Raw genomic sequence first — 14,999 nt, 5'->3', positions numbered from 1 at the left:
CTTGCCTTCTTGCTTCTGTGGAGGAGTGTCTTCTGGCTCTTTATGTTCCAAATCTTTGACTTAATTCTTGCTATCTTCCATTCTGTTTTTAGGACTGTATAATATTTTTTATTTCAGACAATGTATTCTTTATTTCTTGTTGATCCCTTATCATTTCTTGTTGATTCCTTATTAATTCTAGTTGATCCCTTTTCATATCCTCATAGGTCTTATCTATCTTTTCAAGGAAATTCTTGAAAAACCTTTTAAGTGTAGATTTGAACTCTATATCCAGTTGGTTTTTGTCCTTCATTTCTTTCGTTTGTGATCTATTTCGTCTCGGCATTCTCACAGCTTTCCTGAGTTGGTAGCCTTAAAAGTCTCTGTGTTCTGCTTGGATGGGGCGGGGTTTCAGGGTGGAGCCTACAGCTTTGGCTTCCGTCAGCCCTGCCCTATGCGGCTCCTGAGTCTCAGGGTCCTTCAGTACTCGTTGCAAGCGCCTCTGAGAGAAAGGTGCCCTCGATTTTCGCCTGCTACCAAACAGTCTAGGCTCTCCCCCAATGAGCCCAGTATTGGGGTTCAGTTCAATTGGAAGTGGAGTTGGAGGTGGCGTTCAGAGCAGTCTGGAGCCCCTGTCTCCTTCCCGCCAGGGCAATCCCACGGCACAGCCAACCTTCCCTTCTCTGCGAGTAATGTGCGCACCTCTGGGACCTCCTTTTGCCGCTCCCCCAGGGTTCCGCCTTACAGCCCAGCTTTCTCTGTGTGAGCCTGGGTCCCCGAGGTCTGGCCTAGAACTGGGGCTCAAAGCAGTCGGAACTGGGGCCCAGCACAGTCGGAGCTTTTATCTCCTTCCCGCTAGGGAATGCCAGCCAGCACCTCAGCCGCCCTCCTCTCCGGCTCCGTCCTCTCTGCTCGTGCCACGTGTCTCCGTACCTTAGGCTTTTACAGCTCCTCTGTGCTTCCTTCTGGTTTTCTCCTTGCTTCTCGTTGTAGAATTTCCAGTCAGTCGACTTTCCTGTAGTTCTGGGTAATGTCCATTTTATATTTTAGTTTTATTTTATTGAAATTGTTGTGTGCGGCTGTGGCTAGGTGTTTACCTGTGTAGCCATTTTGGATCCTCCTAGAACATGTTTTTCTGAATCCAAAGTAGTAGTATTCTTCAGTAACTCATACTTGCTCATAAGTTCCTTCCTTTTTTTTTTTTTAAATCCTCATCTGAGGACATGTTTTTTCATTTATTTTAGAGGAAGGAAAGGAGAGAGAAATATGGATGTGAGACAGAAACATCGATCCACTGCCTCCTGCATGTGCCCTGACCAGGAATTGAATTTGCCACCTTTTGGTATATGGTATAATGTTCCAATCAACTGAGTAGCACTTCCCAGGGCAAATTCCTTCCTCTTAACCCTTATTATTTAACACAGAGACCTGGTGCATGGATTCGTGCACTGGTGGGGTCCCTCGGCCTGGCCTTTGGGGATGGGGCTAAATCCCTGAAACGGACAGTCTGACATCCCTCAAGGGGTGCCGGATTGTGAGAGGGAGCAGGCCAGGCCAGATTAATCAGTCTGTTCATGTTTCTGTGCCTATGGTTTCCACTCCTGAGTTGAGCATCTGCCCCCTGGTGGTCAATGCATGTCATAGCTACCAGCTGGTCTGCCAGTCCAGTCACTTAGACATACAGTATATATATATATAGACTCCATTCCCACTGTACAAGTTTCAGGAAATATGTAGAATAAAACAAAACCTGATCATCTGTCCCTTACCCTTTCCATATCCTTTCTTTCCTGCCCATAGATAATCACTTTAAACAGTCAATAGTACATATAAATATTTAAATAAATGTTAAAATAAATTTAGTAACTAATAAAGTATGCAGTGTTCTGTCACTTGCTTTTTTAATATAATATGTCTTGTAAAGCTTTTCATGTGAGTACATAGAAATCTACCTTATTATGTCTTATCGTAGCCCAGGAATCTATGGTATGAATAGTTTATTCAGCAGCCCTCTATAACTGGTATTAAATTTGTTTCCAAATGTATAAATGCTTTGGCAATACATGTCCTCATACATATTATGTTTGTAAACATTAATGAAAAAATTTTGGACAGATTTCTAGATTAGAAGTTCTGGGTCAAATGATGTAACCTGTTGTTCTTTAAGCATTGATTGAGCCTGTTTTGTTTTTAAAGACATAAGCCCATCTTCAGTGTGCTTAATAAAACTAGGTAGTACCAGCATTTCTTTCTCTTTCATATTATTTTCCTCCTATTTTAGTGATCTTGCAGATGCTCTAGTGATCTTCCAGCTCTATGAAATGACCCGTGTGCCAGTCAACTGGAGCCGTGTCAACAAGCCTCCATACCCTACCCTTGGAGGGAACATGAAGAAGGTGAATGAAATAATGATAACAGATATGTTTTTATTGTCCTGATATAAACAGAGGATTTCAAGTTTTTTAAAGCTTGTAAAGTATGATCTATTCCCACAGTTTGATTCAAACCAAATGTTTGAAGCTGAAAAGCATTTTCACAAGGGTGCTTTAATAAGTGTTTGGAAAGATGAAAGCAGTTTTCCCCATGCAGAGACATCTTATAGATAATTTGTCTTTAACAAGTCATAGTGCTTAATGCTCTTTGAGAGCAATCATAAATGCATTTCTATTTCATAATTACCAGAACTTGCCAAATCTTAACTTCTTTGTGGTAATTTTTTTCAAAATATATTTATTGAATACTTGTACAGGGCAATGCAAGATATAAAATAGTGCAAGGCATGGAGTAGGCCCTCAGGAAGCCTTAAGGAAGTTAGGGAGATATGTGCACAAATAATCACAATATGGCACAATCTACACAGAGGTGAGTGGTATGATTTCTGAGGAATAAAAGATTACAGGCTGCACATGTCATGTGAGGGTTCATGTAGAAGGTGGTTTTTGAGTTATTCTTTGAAGAATGGACAGAATTTGTCAAGAGACTGGAGCAGGGGCTGAGTATTAGGAAGAGGAGTAGAAATAGGAAAGTATAAAGTAATAGGAAAGTATAAAGTATTTCTGGGCATCTTCTTATAGGTGAGAAGTGGATGTGAACACTAAAAGTTTTGATTGCAGCCAGAGCCCTGAATGTCAGATTAAAGAGTTTGTATTTTAAATTGTAAGCAGTGGAAAGCCATTGAATATTTTTGAGCAGGGCAATAACTTGATTACAGTTGGTAGGAGAATATCTGGCAGATGAATAATAAAGAGAAGTGCTCAGCTCCATTATTCTTCTTCTGAAAATGGGGGATAAGTGGGGTCCTTGATCTAAGTTCTTGTTTGTTCTGTTGAAGTACTACTTTAATATTCAGCTTTGGTTTTGTTTTTGCTTTTCCTATCTTCTGTACCAGGCTCATTTGCTTTTAAGACTTTTAAAATATTTTGTTAGTTTATTTTATTCATTAGATTCCACATAAGAGTGAAAGATATGGTACCTGTCTTTCTCTGATTGGCTTATTTCACTTTGCATACTTTCCAAATCCACCCATGCTGTCATAAAGGGTAAGATTGCCTTGTGGGTTTTTTTTTTTTGTCTGTGTGTGTGTGTGTGTGTGTGTGTGTGTGTTTTATAGCCAATTAGTATTACATTCTGTAAATGTATCATAGTTTTTTATCCACTCATTTATTGATGGGTACCTGGGCAGCTTCCAAATCTTGGATATTGTAAATAACACTGCAATGACCATAAAAGTGCATATATTCCTTTGAATTAGTGTTTTGGATTTCTTTGGGTAAATACCCAGAAGTGGGACCACTGGGTCAAATGGTAGTTCCATTTTAGCCTTTTTGAGGTAACTACATACTGTTTTCCACAGTGTCTGCACCCGTCTGCATTCTCACCAGCAGTGCACTTTTCTCCACATCCTCACCAGTTCTTGTTTGGTTGATTTGCTTTTAAGACTTTTAAATGTTTGCAATTTCATTTTACTTTATTCTTTCATTTAAAATGGTGTGAACACTATAAATATCTAAAAATAATAAATGGACTCAAATTGCTATAACTTATAAACATGGCTCTTATGAAATTTATCTTCATTCTTATGGTTTAAAAACTATCTCTAGCTGACTAAATGGAAATATAACCATATTCCTGGCTGGAAAGAATAAATATTATAAAGATATTAAATATTTTCAATTTAAATTTTAGGTAGAAAATAATTCCAGTTAGAATTCCAAGAATTCTCCTTTTGTATATACATGTGTATTTACACTGAGTGGCCAGATTATTATGATCTCTGAACGCATAATAATCTGGCCACTCAGTGTGTGTGTGTGTGTGTGTGTGTGTGTGTGTGTGTGTGTGTTAGAGGCCTGGTGCATGAATTCATGCATGGGTGGGGGTCTGGCCAGCCTGGCGATACGGGACATGGGTGGTTGGCTGGCCTACCTGCTCGTCGAACTCCTTGTTGAGAGGACAATTTGCATATTAGCCTTTTATTATATAAGATATACAGAGTGGCCAGATTATTATGCATGTGTTGGGGGATGCAATTTATAGTGTAATTCTAAAATTCCTCTAGAAGAATAAACAGGCTATAGTATAAAAGAAAATAAAGGTAACTACATAATACTAAAGGGACAGATCCAACAAGAGGATATAACCATGGCAAAATGTGTGCACTTATTATAATACATATTATAAAAATTATAATATATTATAAAAATTATGATATATTATAAAAACTTCTAGAGGACTTTAGGGGAAAGATTTACAGCAATACAGTCATAATAGGGGACTTCAACACCCACTGACTTCACTGGATAGATCTTCTAGACAAAAAATTAGCAAGGAAACAGTGACTTCATTTATTTATTTTTTTTGTCTTTTTTTTTTTAATTGAAACAGTGACTTTAAATGACACACTGGATCACAATGATTTGATTGATATTTATAGAACATCTCATGGCAGAGCTGCAGAATATACATTCTTCTCAAGTGCACATGTGTCATTTCAAAGATAGGCCACATATTAAAATAAAAAATAAGTCTCTACAAGTTCAAGAAGATTGAATAACAAAAAGCAGATCAGATCACAATGGAATGAAATGAGAAATCAACTACAGTAAAAAAAAACCTCAAAAACATTCAAACATATGGAAGCTAAATAACATGTTATTAAACAATGAATGGGTTACCAATGAGATCAAGAAAGAAAAAGAAAACTTCCTGGAAATAAATGAAAACAAAAACACAACAACCCCAAATTTCTGGGACAGAGCAAACCAGTCCTGAGAGGGAAATTCATAGCACTATTGGCCTACTTAAAAAAACAAGAAAAATCATTAATAAACTGTTTAACCCTACAACTTAAGAAATTAGAGAACAATAAGAAAAAAAAAACAGATTAAGTAGAGGGAAGGAAGTAAAGTTTAGAGCATATATAAATTATATAGAAACTAAAAAAGTCAATGTAATGAAGAGTTGGTTCTTTGCAAAGATAAATAAGATTGATGAATTATTAGCCTTATTCCTCAAGAAAAAAGAGGATGCAAATAAAATCAGAAATAAAAGCAGTGAAATAACAACTAACAACACAGAATACAAAGGATTGTAAGAAAATACTATGATCAGCCATATGCCAACAAGCTGGACAATGTGGATGAAATAGATTAATACCTAAAAAAAAAAAATACAGGCTATGAGAGGAGGAGAAACCAAGATGGCGGCATAGGGTAGACACCCAAATGCAGCCTACCACAACAAATTTGAATTTAGAACTGAAAAACAGGGGAAAAATTGCCCCTGAGGCACCAGACGGCTGGCTAAGAGGAGGCTCTGCCATCTGGGAAGGAGAGAGAAGGCACGCTGAACCTCAGGAACTGTAAAGAGTGCGATGAGAAGTGGGAGCCGCTGTCGCGGCTACCACCGCTGAGCGCCAACAAGGAGCCGGGCGACAGGGCCCCTGGGGGAGAGGTGCCACTGGGCCCGCGACCGCTGACTGCGGGCCACAGAGCCAAGGCCAGGGGCTGCTTTTCGGGTAGTGCCCACCCTGGCAACAGGCTGAAGCCGCGCAGGAGGCTGTGGAGAACAAAGGGGCACCGCGGGCCAGCCTGCTGAGCTTCCAGGATGAGGAGGAAGAAACCGAAGAAGTTTTCAATGTGAAGAAGTCAAGTTATAGCAAAAAGATAGTAAAATTACTTAAGAAAGAATACAAAGGAGATCTTGAAAAATTGAAGATTAAGACAAAACTCAACTTATCAGCCAACATTGCAACATAAATGCGTTTAAAAGAGAAAAAAAAAGACAGAATGTTGGCGCGGCGGCAGCCAGGCCCAGAGCGGCCAGGCCCAGGGCAATGGCATCCAGGCCTGGAGCAGCAGCAGCCAGGCCCAGAGCAACCAGGCCTGGAGCAGCCAGGCCTGGGGCAGTGGCAGCCAGGCTTGGGGCAGTGGCAGCTAGGCCTGGGGCGGCGGCGGCGGCCAGGCCCAGGGCGGCCAGGCCCGGAGCAGCCAGACCCAGAGCAGCTGGGCCCGGAGCAGCAGCAGCTGGGCCCGGAACAGCCAGACCCGGAGCAGCCGGGCCCAGAGGAGCTGGGCCCAGAGCAGCAGCATCCAGGCCTGGAGCAGCCAGACCCAGAGCAGCGGAAGCCAGGCCCGGGGCAGCCAGGCCTGAAGCAGCCAGGCCCGGAGAAGCCAGGTCGGGAGCAGCCAGGCCCATAACAGCAGCAGCCAGGTCAGGAGCAGCCAGGCCCATAGCAGCAGCAGCCAGGCCCAGAGCACCCGGGCCCGGGGCGGCCAGGCTGGGAGCGGCCGGGCCCGGAGCAGCCAGGCCCAGAGCAGCTGGGCTCGGAGCATCCAGGTCAGGAGCAGCCAGGCCAGGAGCGGCCAGGCCCTGATCAGCAGGGCCTGGAGCAGCCAGGCCTGAAACAGCTCACTCCTAGCCTGCCCATGCCCAGGGCTGCTTCTCAGACATGGCTGGAAACTTTTGGGGGAACTTGAGGGTCTGCTGAATCAAGTGATGAAGGCTTAGATCTGGATGTGTTGAGTTGTTATAGTGCTGGGGTGTTGATCTGTGAGTGCCTTGTGTGGGGTCTGGATGAGGTTGGTTGATCTATTTGGATGTGTCTTTTGTTTGAAGTGTATCCTTGGGAATGTGGAGGTATTATTGATTTGAGAAAATGCTAAGTAATTGATTTGCTACCTGAAAAACTTAAAGTTCTGAAAGTTTAAGGTCTCTTGCCAAAAAGAGGTTTTAAAGCTAACACCTTAATTTTATGGAGAAAGGGGAGGACAAGCCCTTCCCACCCAGAACAGGTAATCCAATTCCAGCCAGCAGCTTTAAACAATGTATTCATTTACATTTGAATGGCTATGCCTTTTGATAGCCCAAGGGCAAGTTTACATGTAAACAAGTTTGCTTCTCAGTTCCCAGGGCAGAAAAAACAAGGTTTAAAATTATTAGATTTTAAAATTTATTCTTAAAAATATAAAAGTTTATTAATTAAAAAAAACAAGGAAATTAAAAAAAACCTGATGAACAATATTAACTGTTGATTATAACAGAATCAGAGATATGGGAGGGGAGTGGACTGACAATTCTCAGGGAAACGGGGTGTGATGGGTGCGGGGAAGAGACTGAACATAAACTGTGCACCTATGGATGAGGACAAGAGGAGTGGGGAAAGGGCAGAGGGTGGTGTGGGAATATGGTGGAGGGGGAAAAAATGAGGAACTTCTGTAATAATATGAACAATAAAGATTGATTTAAAATAAAATTTTAAAAAAACATACAATCTTCCAAAACTGAATAGGAAAGAATCAAAAAACCTGATAGGCCAATAACTACTGATGAAATAGGAGCAGTAATAAAAAATAAAAAAATAACTCCAAGCAAACAAAAACTCTGTTCCAGATGGCTTCCCAGGGGAGTTTTACCAAAATTTTAAAGAACACCTATAGTCCTCAAACTATTCCAAAAATCTAAGAGGAAGGGACACTTCCAAATTGTTTCTATGAAACCAGCATTATCCTAATTCCAAAACCAGATAAAGACACTACAAAGAAAGAGCACTATAAGCCAATATTCATGATAAACATAGATGCTAAAATCCTCAACAAAATCCTAGCTAATCAGACCCAGCAATATAGTAACAAGATCATACAACATGACCAAGTGAGATTTATTCCAGGGATGCAAGGGTGGTACAATATTCATAAATCAATAAATGTGATACATCACATAAACAAAATGAAAGATGAAAACCACATGATCACTTTCATAGATGCAGAAAAAAAGCATTTGACCAAATCCAACATCCTTTTTTTAATTTTTATAAAATCTCTCAGCAAATACCATAATCAATAAAGAAATTTAAAAAAAAATAAAAATTAAAAAAATAAACTCTCAGCAAGGTGGGAATAGAGGGATCATACCTCAACATAATAAAGGCATATATAACAACCCTACAGTGAACATCATATTCAGTGGGCAAAAACTAAAAGTGTTTCCCCTAAGAACAGAAATTAAATGGGGATGTTCTCTTTCACCACTCTTATTTAACACTGGAGACCCGGTGCACAAAATTTGTGTTCCTCAGCTAAGCCTGAATCCTCTCCAATAATGGGCATCCCTCTCACAATCCAGGATTGTTGGTTCCCAACTGTTCACCTGCCTGCCTTTCTGACTGCCCCTAATCACTTCTGCCTGCTAGCCTGATCACCCCCTAATCACTCCCCTGCCAGCCTGTTTGCCCCTAACTGCCCTCCCCTGCAGCTTGGTCACCCCTAAATTTCCTCCCCTGTAGCCTGGGTATCCCCCAACTGCCCTTTTCTGCAGGCCTGGTCACCCCCAACTTACCTCCTCTGCTGGCCTGGTCACCCCTAACTGCCCTCCCCTGCAGTCTTGATCGCCTCCAACTGCCCTCCCTTGCAGACCTGGTCCCTCCCAACTGTCCTCCCCTGCTGGCCATCTTGTGGTGGCCATCTTGTGTCTACATGGGGTCAGTCATCTTTGACCACATGGGGGCAGCCATCTTGTGTATTGAAGTGATGGTCAATTTGAATATTATTATTTTATTAGATAGAAGAATTATATAGGACAGAGGCCTGGTGTATGGGTGGAGGCTGGCTGGTTTGCCCTGAAGGGTGTCCGGATCAGAGTGGGGGTTCCCTTGGGATGTAGGGTGGCCTGAGCAAGAGGCCTGTGGTAGTTTGCAGGCCAGCCACGTCCCCCAGTGACCCAAGTGGAGGCCCTGGTATCTGGAATTTATTTAACTTCTATAATTGAAACTTTGTAGCCTTAAGTGGAGGCCAAGGCAGACCAGGGCTGAGGAAACTTGGCCTCCTCCTTCACTGTGGGCAACTCAAGCCTCCTGCTCTCTCCAGCTTTGTGGCTGCCACCATTTTTGTTGGGATTTATTTATCTTCTATAATTGAATCTTTGTAGCCTTAAGTGGAGGCCAAGGCAAGCCAGGACAGGTGGAAAGCTTGGCTTCCTTCATTGCCAGGAAAACCCAAGCCTCCAGCTCTCTGTGGCTGTAGCCATCTTGGTTGGGTTAAATTGCATACTTGTTCCTGATTGGCTGGTGGGTGTAGTGGAGGTATGGTAAATTTGCATATTACTCTTTTATTAGATAGAATAGTACTGGAAATCTAGCCACAGTGATCAGACAAGAAGAAATAAAAGGCATCCAAATTGGAAAGGAGGAAGCAAAACTGTCATTATTCACAGATAACATGATATTGTACATAGAAAACCCTATAGACTACACCAAAATATCACTGGGTTAAATAATGGAATTTGGCAATGTAGCAGGATACAAAATTACCATCCAGAAATCTATGGCATTTTTAAACAACAATAATGAATTTCTAGAAAGAAAAGCTAAACAAGCAATTCCATTTACCATTGCAACAAATAAATGAAAATACTTAGAAATAAATTTAATCAAGGACTTGTATTTGGGAAACTACAGGGTGTTGAAAAAAGTGATAGAAAAAGATACAAAATAAATGGAAAAATATACTGTGTTCATGGATTGGTAGAAATATTATTAAAATGTCCATACTACCCAAAGAAATCTACAGATTCAGTCAATCCCTTTTAAAATACCAACAGCATATTTCACAGATCTATAACAAATACTCCAAAAATTTATATGGAACCAAAAACGTCCCTGAATAGTTGCAGCAATATTGAGAAAGAACAAAGTTGGAGGGATCACAATACCAGATATTAAGTTATACTACAAAGCCTCTATACTCAAAACAGCCTGCTATTGGCACAAAAACAGGCATATAGATCAATGGAAGAGAACAGAGACCCCAGATATCAACCCAAGTCATTATACTCAATATTTAACAAAGGCAAGAACATACAATGGAGTCAAGATAGTCGCTTTCTGTCCAATTTGCTGGAAAAATTGGACAGAAACATGCACAAAAGTGAAACTAGACCACCAACTTAACACCATACATAAGAATAAGCTCAAAAGGATAACATACTAAAATGTAAGTCATGAAACCATAAAAATCCTATAAGAAACCATAGGCAGCAAAATTTCAGACATTTTTTATAGCAATATGTTTATGGATACATTTCCTAGGCAAAGGAGAAAATAAACAAATGGGACTACATCAAAATGAAAAGCTTCTGCACAGCAAAAGAAACCATCAACAAAATAAAAAGGGAGCCCACCGTATGGGAGAACATATTTGGCAGTGATACATCTGATAAAATTTAATATCCAAAATATGCAAAGAATGCAAACAACTTAACAAAAAGAAGACAATCCAATTTAAAAATGAGCAAAGTACCTAAATAGTCTCCAAAGCAGACATTCAGATGGCCAAGAGATATGAAAATGTTCAGTCAGTGATCATCAGAGAGTTGTAAATTACAATTATAATGAGGTATCACCTGACACCTGTTAGAATGGCTGTCACCAACAAGTCAACAAATGACCAGTGCTGGAGAGGATGTGGAGAAAAGGGAACCCTAGTGCACTGCTGGTGGGAATGCAGACTTCTGCAGCCACTATGGAAAAAGCATAGAGTTTCTTCAAAAATTAAATATAGAACTTCCATTTGACCCAGTGATCTCATTTCTTGGAATATAACCTAAGAGACCTGAAACACCAATCAGAAAGAATGTATGCACCATATGTTCATCAGAAGCACATTTTATCGTAGCTAAATCTGCAAACAGCGCAAGTGCCCATTAGCAGATGAGTTGATAAAAAAAAAACAAAACACCTGTGGTACATTTATACCATGGAATACTATGCAGCAGTAAAAAAGAAGGAACTCCTACCATTTGCAACAGTGTGGAGAGACCTGGAGAGTATTATGCTGAGCAAAATAAGCCAGTCAGAGAAAGATAAGTGTCACGTGATCTCACTCATAGCTGGAATCTAATGAACAAATATATCTAGAGACATAGTAGTCTGTGAAATCTTAGAGGGTGGATTGGTAGGAAGAGATTAACCAAAGAACTTGTATGCACGTATGCAAAACACTTGGACACAGACAATAGGGTGGTGAATTCTTGGGGCAAGGGACAGGGGTTGGCTAGAAGAGGTCAATAAGGGGAAAGGGAACATATGTAATATTTTCAACAATAACAATTTAATAAAAACAAGACCTAAATCTTTTAAAAAATATTTTAAAGGTTATTTAGGGAGGAGCTCTTAGAAAATATTTTTAAATTATTATAAAGCTAAAGTAATTGAAATAGTTTAATACATATATAAGAATGGAATGGGTTAAAAAAAAGAAGAAGAAAGAAAATCACAACAAAAATCAGAGAATAATATAATAGACAACCACAAATCTTCCACCCTCATTGAGCAAATACAAAAAAAAAAAAAAGAAAGAAAAAAAAAGAATGGAATGGATTAGAATAGCCTAGAAACCAATCCTAAAATACATGTAGTTAATGTATGATAAGGTGCTTGCTAAAATCGGTAGGGAAAGGAAGGATCATCCAAAAAATGATGCAAGGACAACTAATTAACTATTTCATTATGGGAAAAGGTGATCTTCACCTTATATCATACACCAAAATAAATTCCAAATGTGTTCATGGTAAAAATTTAAAGGGTTAAATATAATAAATAACACTTAAAAACAGATGAATGAGACAAACAACAAGTGTTAGGATATGGAGGAAAGGAAACCTTGTGCACTGTTGGTGGAACTGCAGATTGGTGCAGCCACTATGAAAAAGAGTATGGAGGTTCCTCAAATAATTAAAAATGGAACTGCTGTATGACTCAGCAATTATACTTCTGGGTATTTATCCAAAGAAACCCCAAACACTAATCTGAAAGAATACATGCATCCTTATATTCATTTTAATATTATTTACAATAGCCAACATTTGAAAGAAACCCAAGTGATCATCCTACCTAATAAAAGAGTAATATGCAAATTAACCATAACTCTTCTACACCCACAAGCCATGCCAACCAGCCACACCCAGAGTGAGTATGCAAATATACCCAACCAAGATGGGTACAGCCACAGAGAGCAGGAGGGAGGCTTGGGTTTCCCAGGCAATGAAGGAAGCAAAGCTCTCTGCCTGCCCTTGCAGGCCTAAGCCTCCACTCAAGGCTACAACGTTTCAATTATAGAAGGTAAACAAATCCAAACAGAAATGGCCACAGCCATGGAGCAAGCAGGAGGTTTGGCTCTGCTCCAGGTTACAAAGTTTCAATTGTAGAAGATACATAAATCTCAGATACCAGAGCCTCTGCTTGGGTCGCCAGGGGGCGTGGCTGGCCTGCAAACCACCACAGGCCCCTCGCCCAGGCCACCCCACACCTCAAGGGAACACCCACCCTGATCTGGGACATCCTTCAGGACCAGCTGGTCCCCACCATGCACTAGGCCTCTATCTTATCTAATAAAAGAGTAATATGCAGATTGAACATCACTCCAACATACAAGATGACTGCCCCAATGTGGTCAAAGGTCCTGCCCCCATGTGGACTCAAGATGGCCAGCAGGGGAGAGCAGTTGGGAGAGACCAGGCCTGTAAGGGAGGGCAGTTGGGGGCAATCAAGCTTTCAGGGAAGGGCAGTTAGTGGTGACCAGGCTGGCAGAGGAGGTAAGTTGGGGGTGATTGGGCCTGCAGCGAAGGGCAGTTGGGTGGGATCCAGTCCTGTAGGGAAGAGCAGTTGGGGGGGCCCAGACCTGCAGGGGAAGGCTATTAGGCGCAAACAGGCTGGCAGGGGAGCAATTAGGCATCAGTCAGAGTGGCAGCAGAGTGGTTAAGGGGTGATCAGGCTGGCAGGCAGAAGTGATTAGGGGCAATCAGGAAGGCAGGCAGGTGAGCAGTTGGGAGCCAGCAGTCCTGGATTGTGAGAGGATGTCCGACTGCCTATTTAGACCCAATCCCAGTGGTGGTATTGGGCCTAAATGGGCAGTTGAACATCTCTCGAGGAGTCCCAGATTGGAGAGGGTATAGGCTGGGCTGGGGGATTACCCTCCCCCCTATGTGCATGAATTTTGTGTACTAGGCCTCTAGTCTATTTATAAAATCCCAACAACCAGAATGGTGGAACAACCAGAATGACAGGAATGGCTATGACATGCACTATGGCAGCCAACCAGCCTGATTTGGGACCCAATCAGCCCCAAACACCCTGATCAGGGGGCTGCTGCTGGCCAACTGTTCATGGCCCCTCCCCACCACCATCCCAGCCCAATGGGCTTCCAGCAGGGGGGGCTGGCCAGACCCCACCTGTGCACCAATTTGTGCAATTGGCCTCTATTATAAAAATAAACACCATAAGCAAAATTAAAAAGCAAAAATAAAAACAATAGCCGAAACCGGTTTGGCTCAGTGGATAGAGCACTGGCCTGCGGACTGAAAGGTCCTGGGTTCGATTCTGGTCAGTGGCATGTACCTTGGTTGCATGCACATCCCCAGTAGGAGGTGTGCTGGAGGCAGCTGATAGATGTTTCTCTCTCATCAATGTTTCTAACTTTCTATCTCTCTCCCTTCCTCTCTGTAAAAAAATCAATAAAATATATTAAAAACAAACTTGGAAACATATTTGCAACAAATATAACAAATAGTTAATATCTATCTATCTATCTATCTATCTATCTATCTATCTAGTCTAATATGTAAAGTATCCCCTTGGGGGTTCGACCGGGAGACTGAGTTCCATCACTTGCTATGATGTGCGTTGACCACCAGGTAGTGACACAGAACATGGCAGGGCACTGAGGGAGTGAGAGAAGGAGAAGGGTAGGTGAGAATCCTAATGGCCCTGATCACCAGCCAGGTCTAGGAACCCTACCTGTGCCTCTAGTCATTAATATATAAATAGTTCATACAAACCTATATCTAGAACTTGATTGCTATTACTAAAATTATAATAACAAAATGGGATATTGAAAAATATGAGTGAACAATTTACAAAACAAGAAGTAAGATGGGTAATACACATCAATTTTTTTTATCCACTATAGAGAAATGCAACTTAAAATAAGAAAAACTTGGAATGCACTGCACCCAGTGTTAATGCACAAACTTTCTGGATTCAGTTTGGTAATACATTATCAGTAATCTTCAAAAAGTCCTTTAATTTAACAATTTCATTTGTTATCTATCATTATGAAACAATCAGAAAGACAAAAAGTTTTGTGCCAAAATATTAATCATAGCAATATTACAGAGCAAAAAATGAAAACAATGTAATTGTTCCATAATGGGTTAATAAATTAGGGTAAAATGAAGTAAGATGTATCATTAAAAAGAGTATTTTTAGGCCTTAGCAAATTTGGCTCAGTGGATAGAGCATTGAGCTGTGGAAGGGTCCCAGGTTTGATTCTGATCAAGGGCACATGCCCAGGTAGCAGGGGGTGATCCTGCAGAAGGAAGTGGATTAATGATTCTCATCATCATTGATGTTTCACTCTCTCTCTGTCTCCCTTCCTCTCTGAAATCAATATATATATATATATATATATATATATATATATATATATATATATATATATTTTTTTTTTTTTCTAAATAGCATTTTTAAT

General features: G+C 40.8%; 1 protein-coding gene across 5 annotated transcripts in view; it reads left to right on the top strand.

Moving 5' to 3' along the window:
• The window catches only part of PLS1 (plastin 1), a 227,717-nt gene that overhangs the window by 163,294 nt on the left and 49,424 nt on the right, over positions 1–14,999 (top strand). For all 5 annotated transcript variants that reach the window (XM_084872460.1, XM_084872464.1, XM_084872463.1 and 2 more), the window contains one exon: positions 2,261–2,375. In XM_084872460.1, coding sequence (XP_084728586.1) covers positions 2,261–2,375 — 115 coding nt within the window. The remainder of the gene's footprint in view (positions 1–2,260; positions 2,376–14,999) is intronic.

Source organism: Pipistrellus hanaki (assembly GCF_964339955.1).
Source record: "Pipistrellus hanaki genome assembly, chromosome: 2".
Taxonomy (NCBI): Eukaryota; Metazoa; Chordata; class Mammalia; order Chiroptera; family Vespertilionidae; genus Pipistrellus; species Pipistrellus hanaki.
This window is presented reverse-complemented; position numbering and strand designations above follow the sequence as displayed.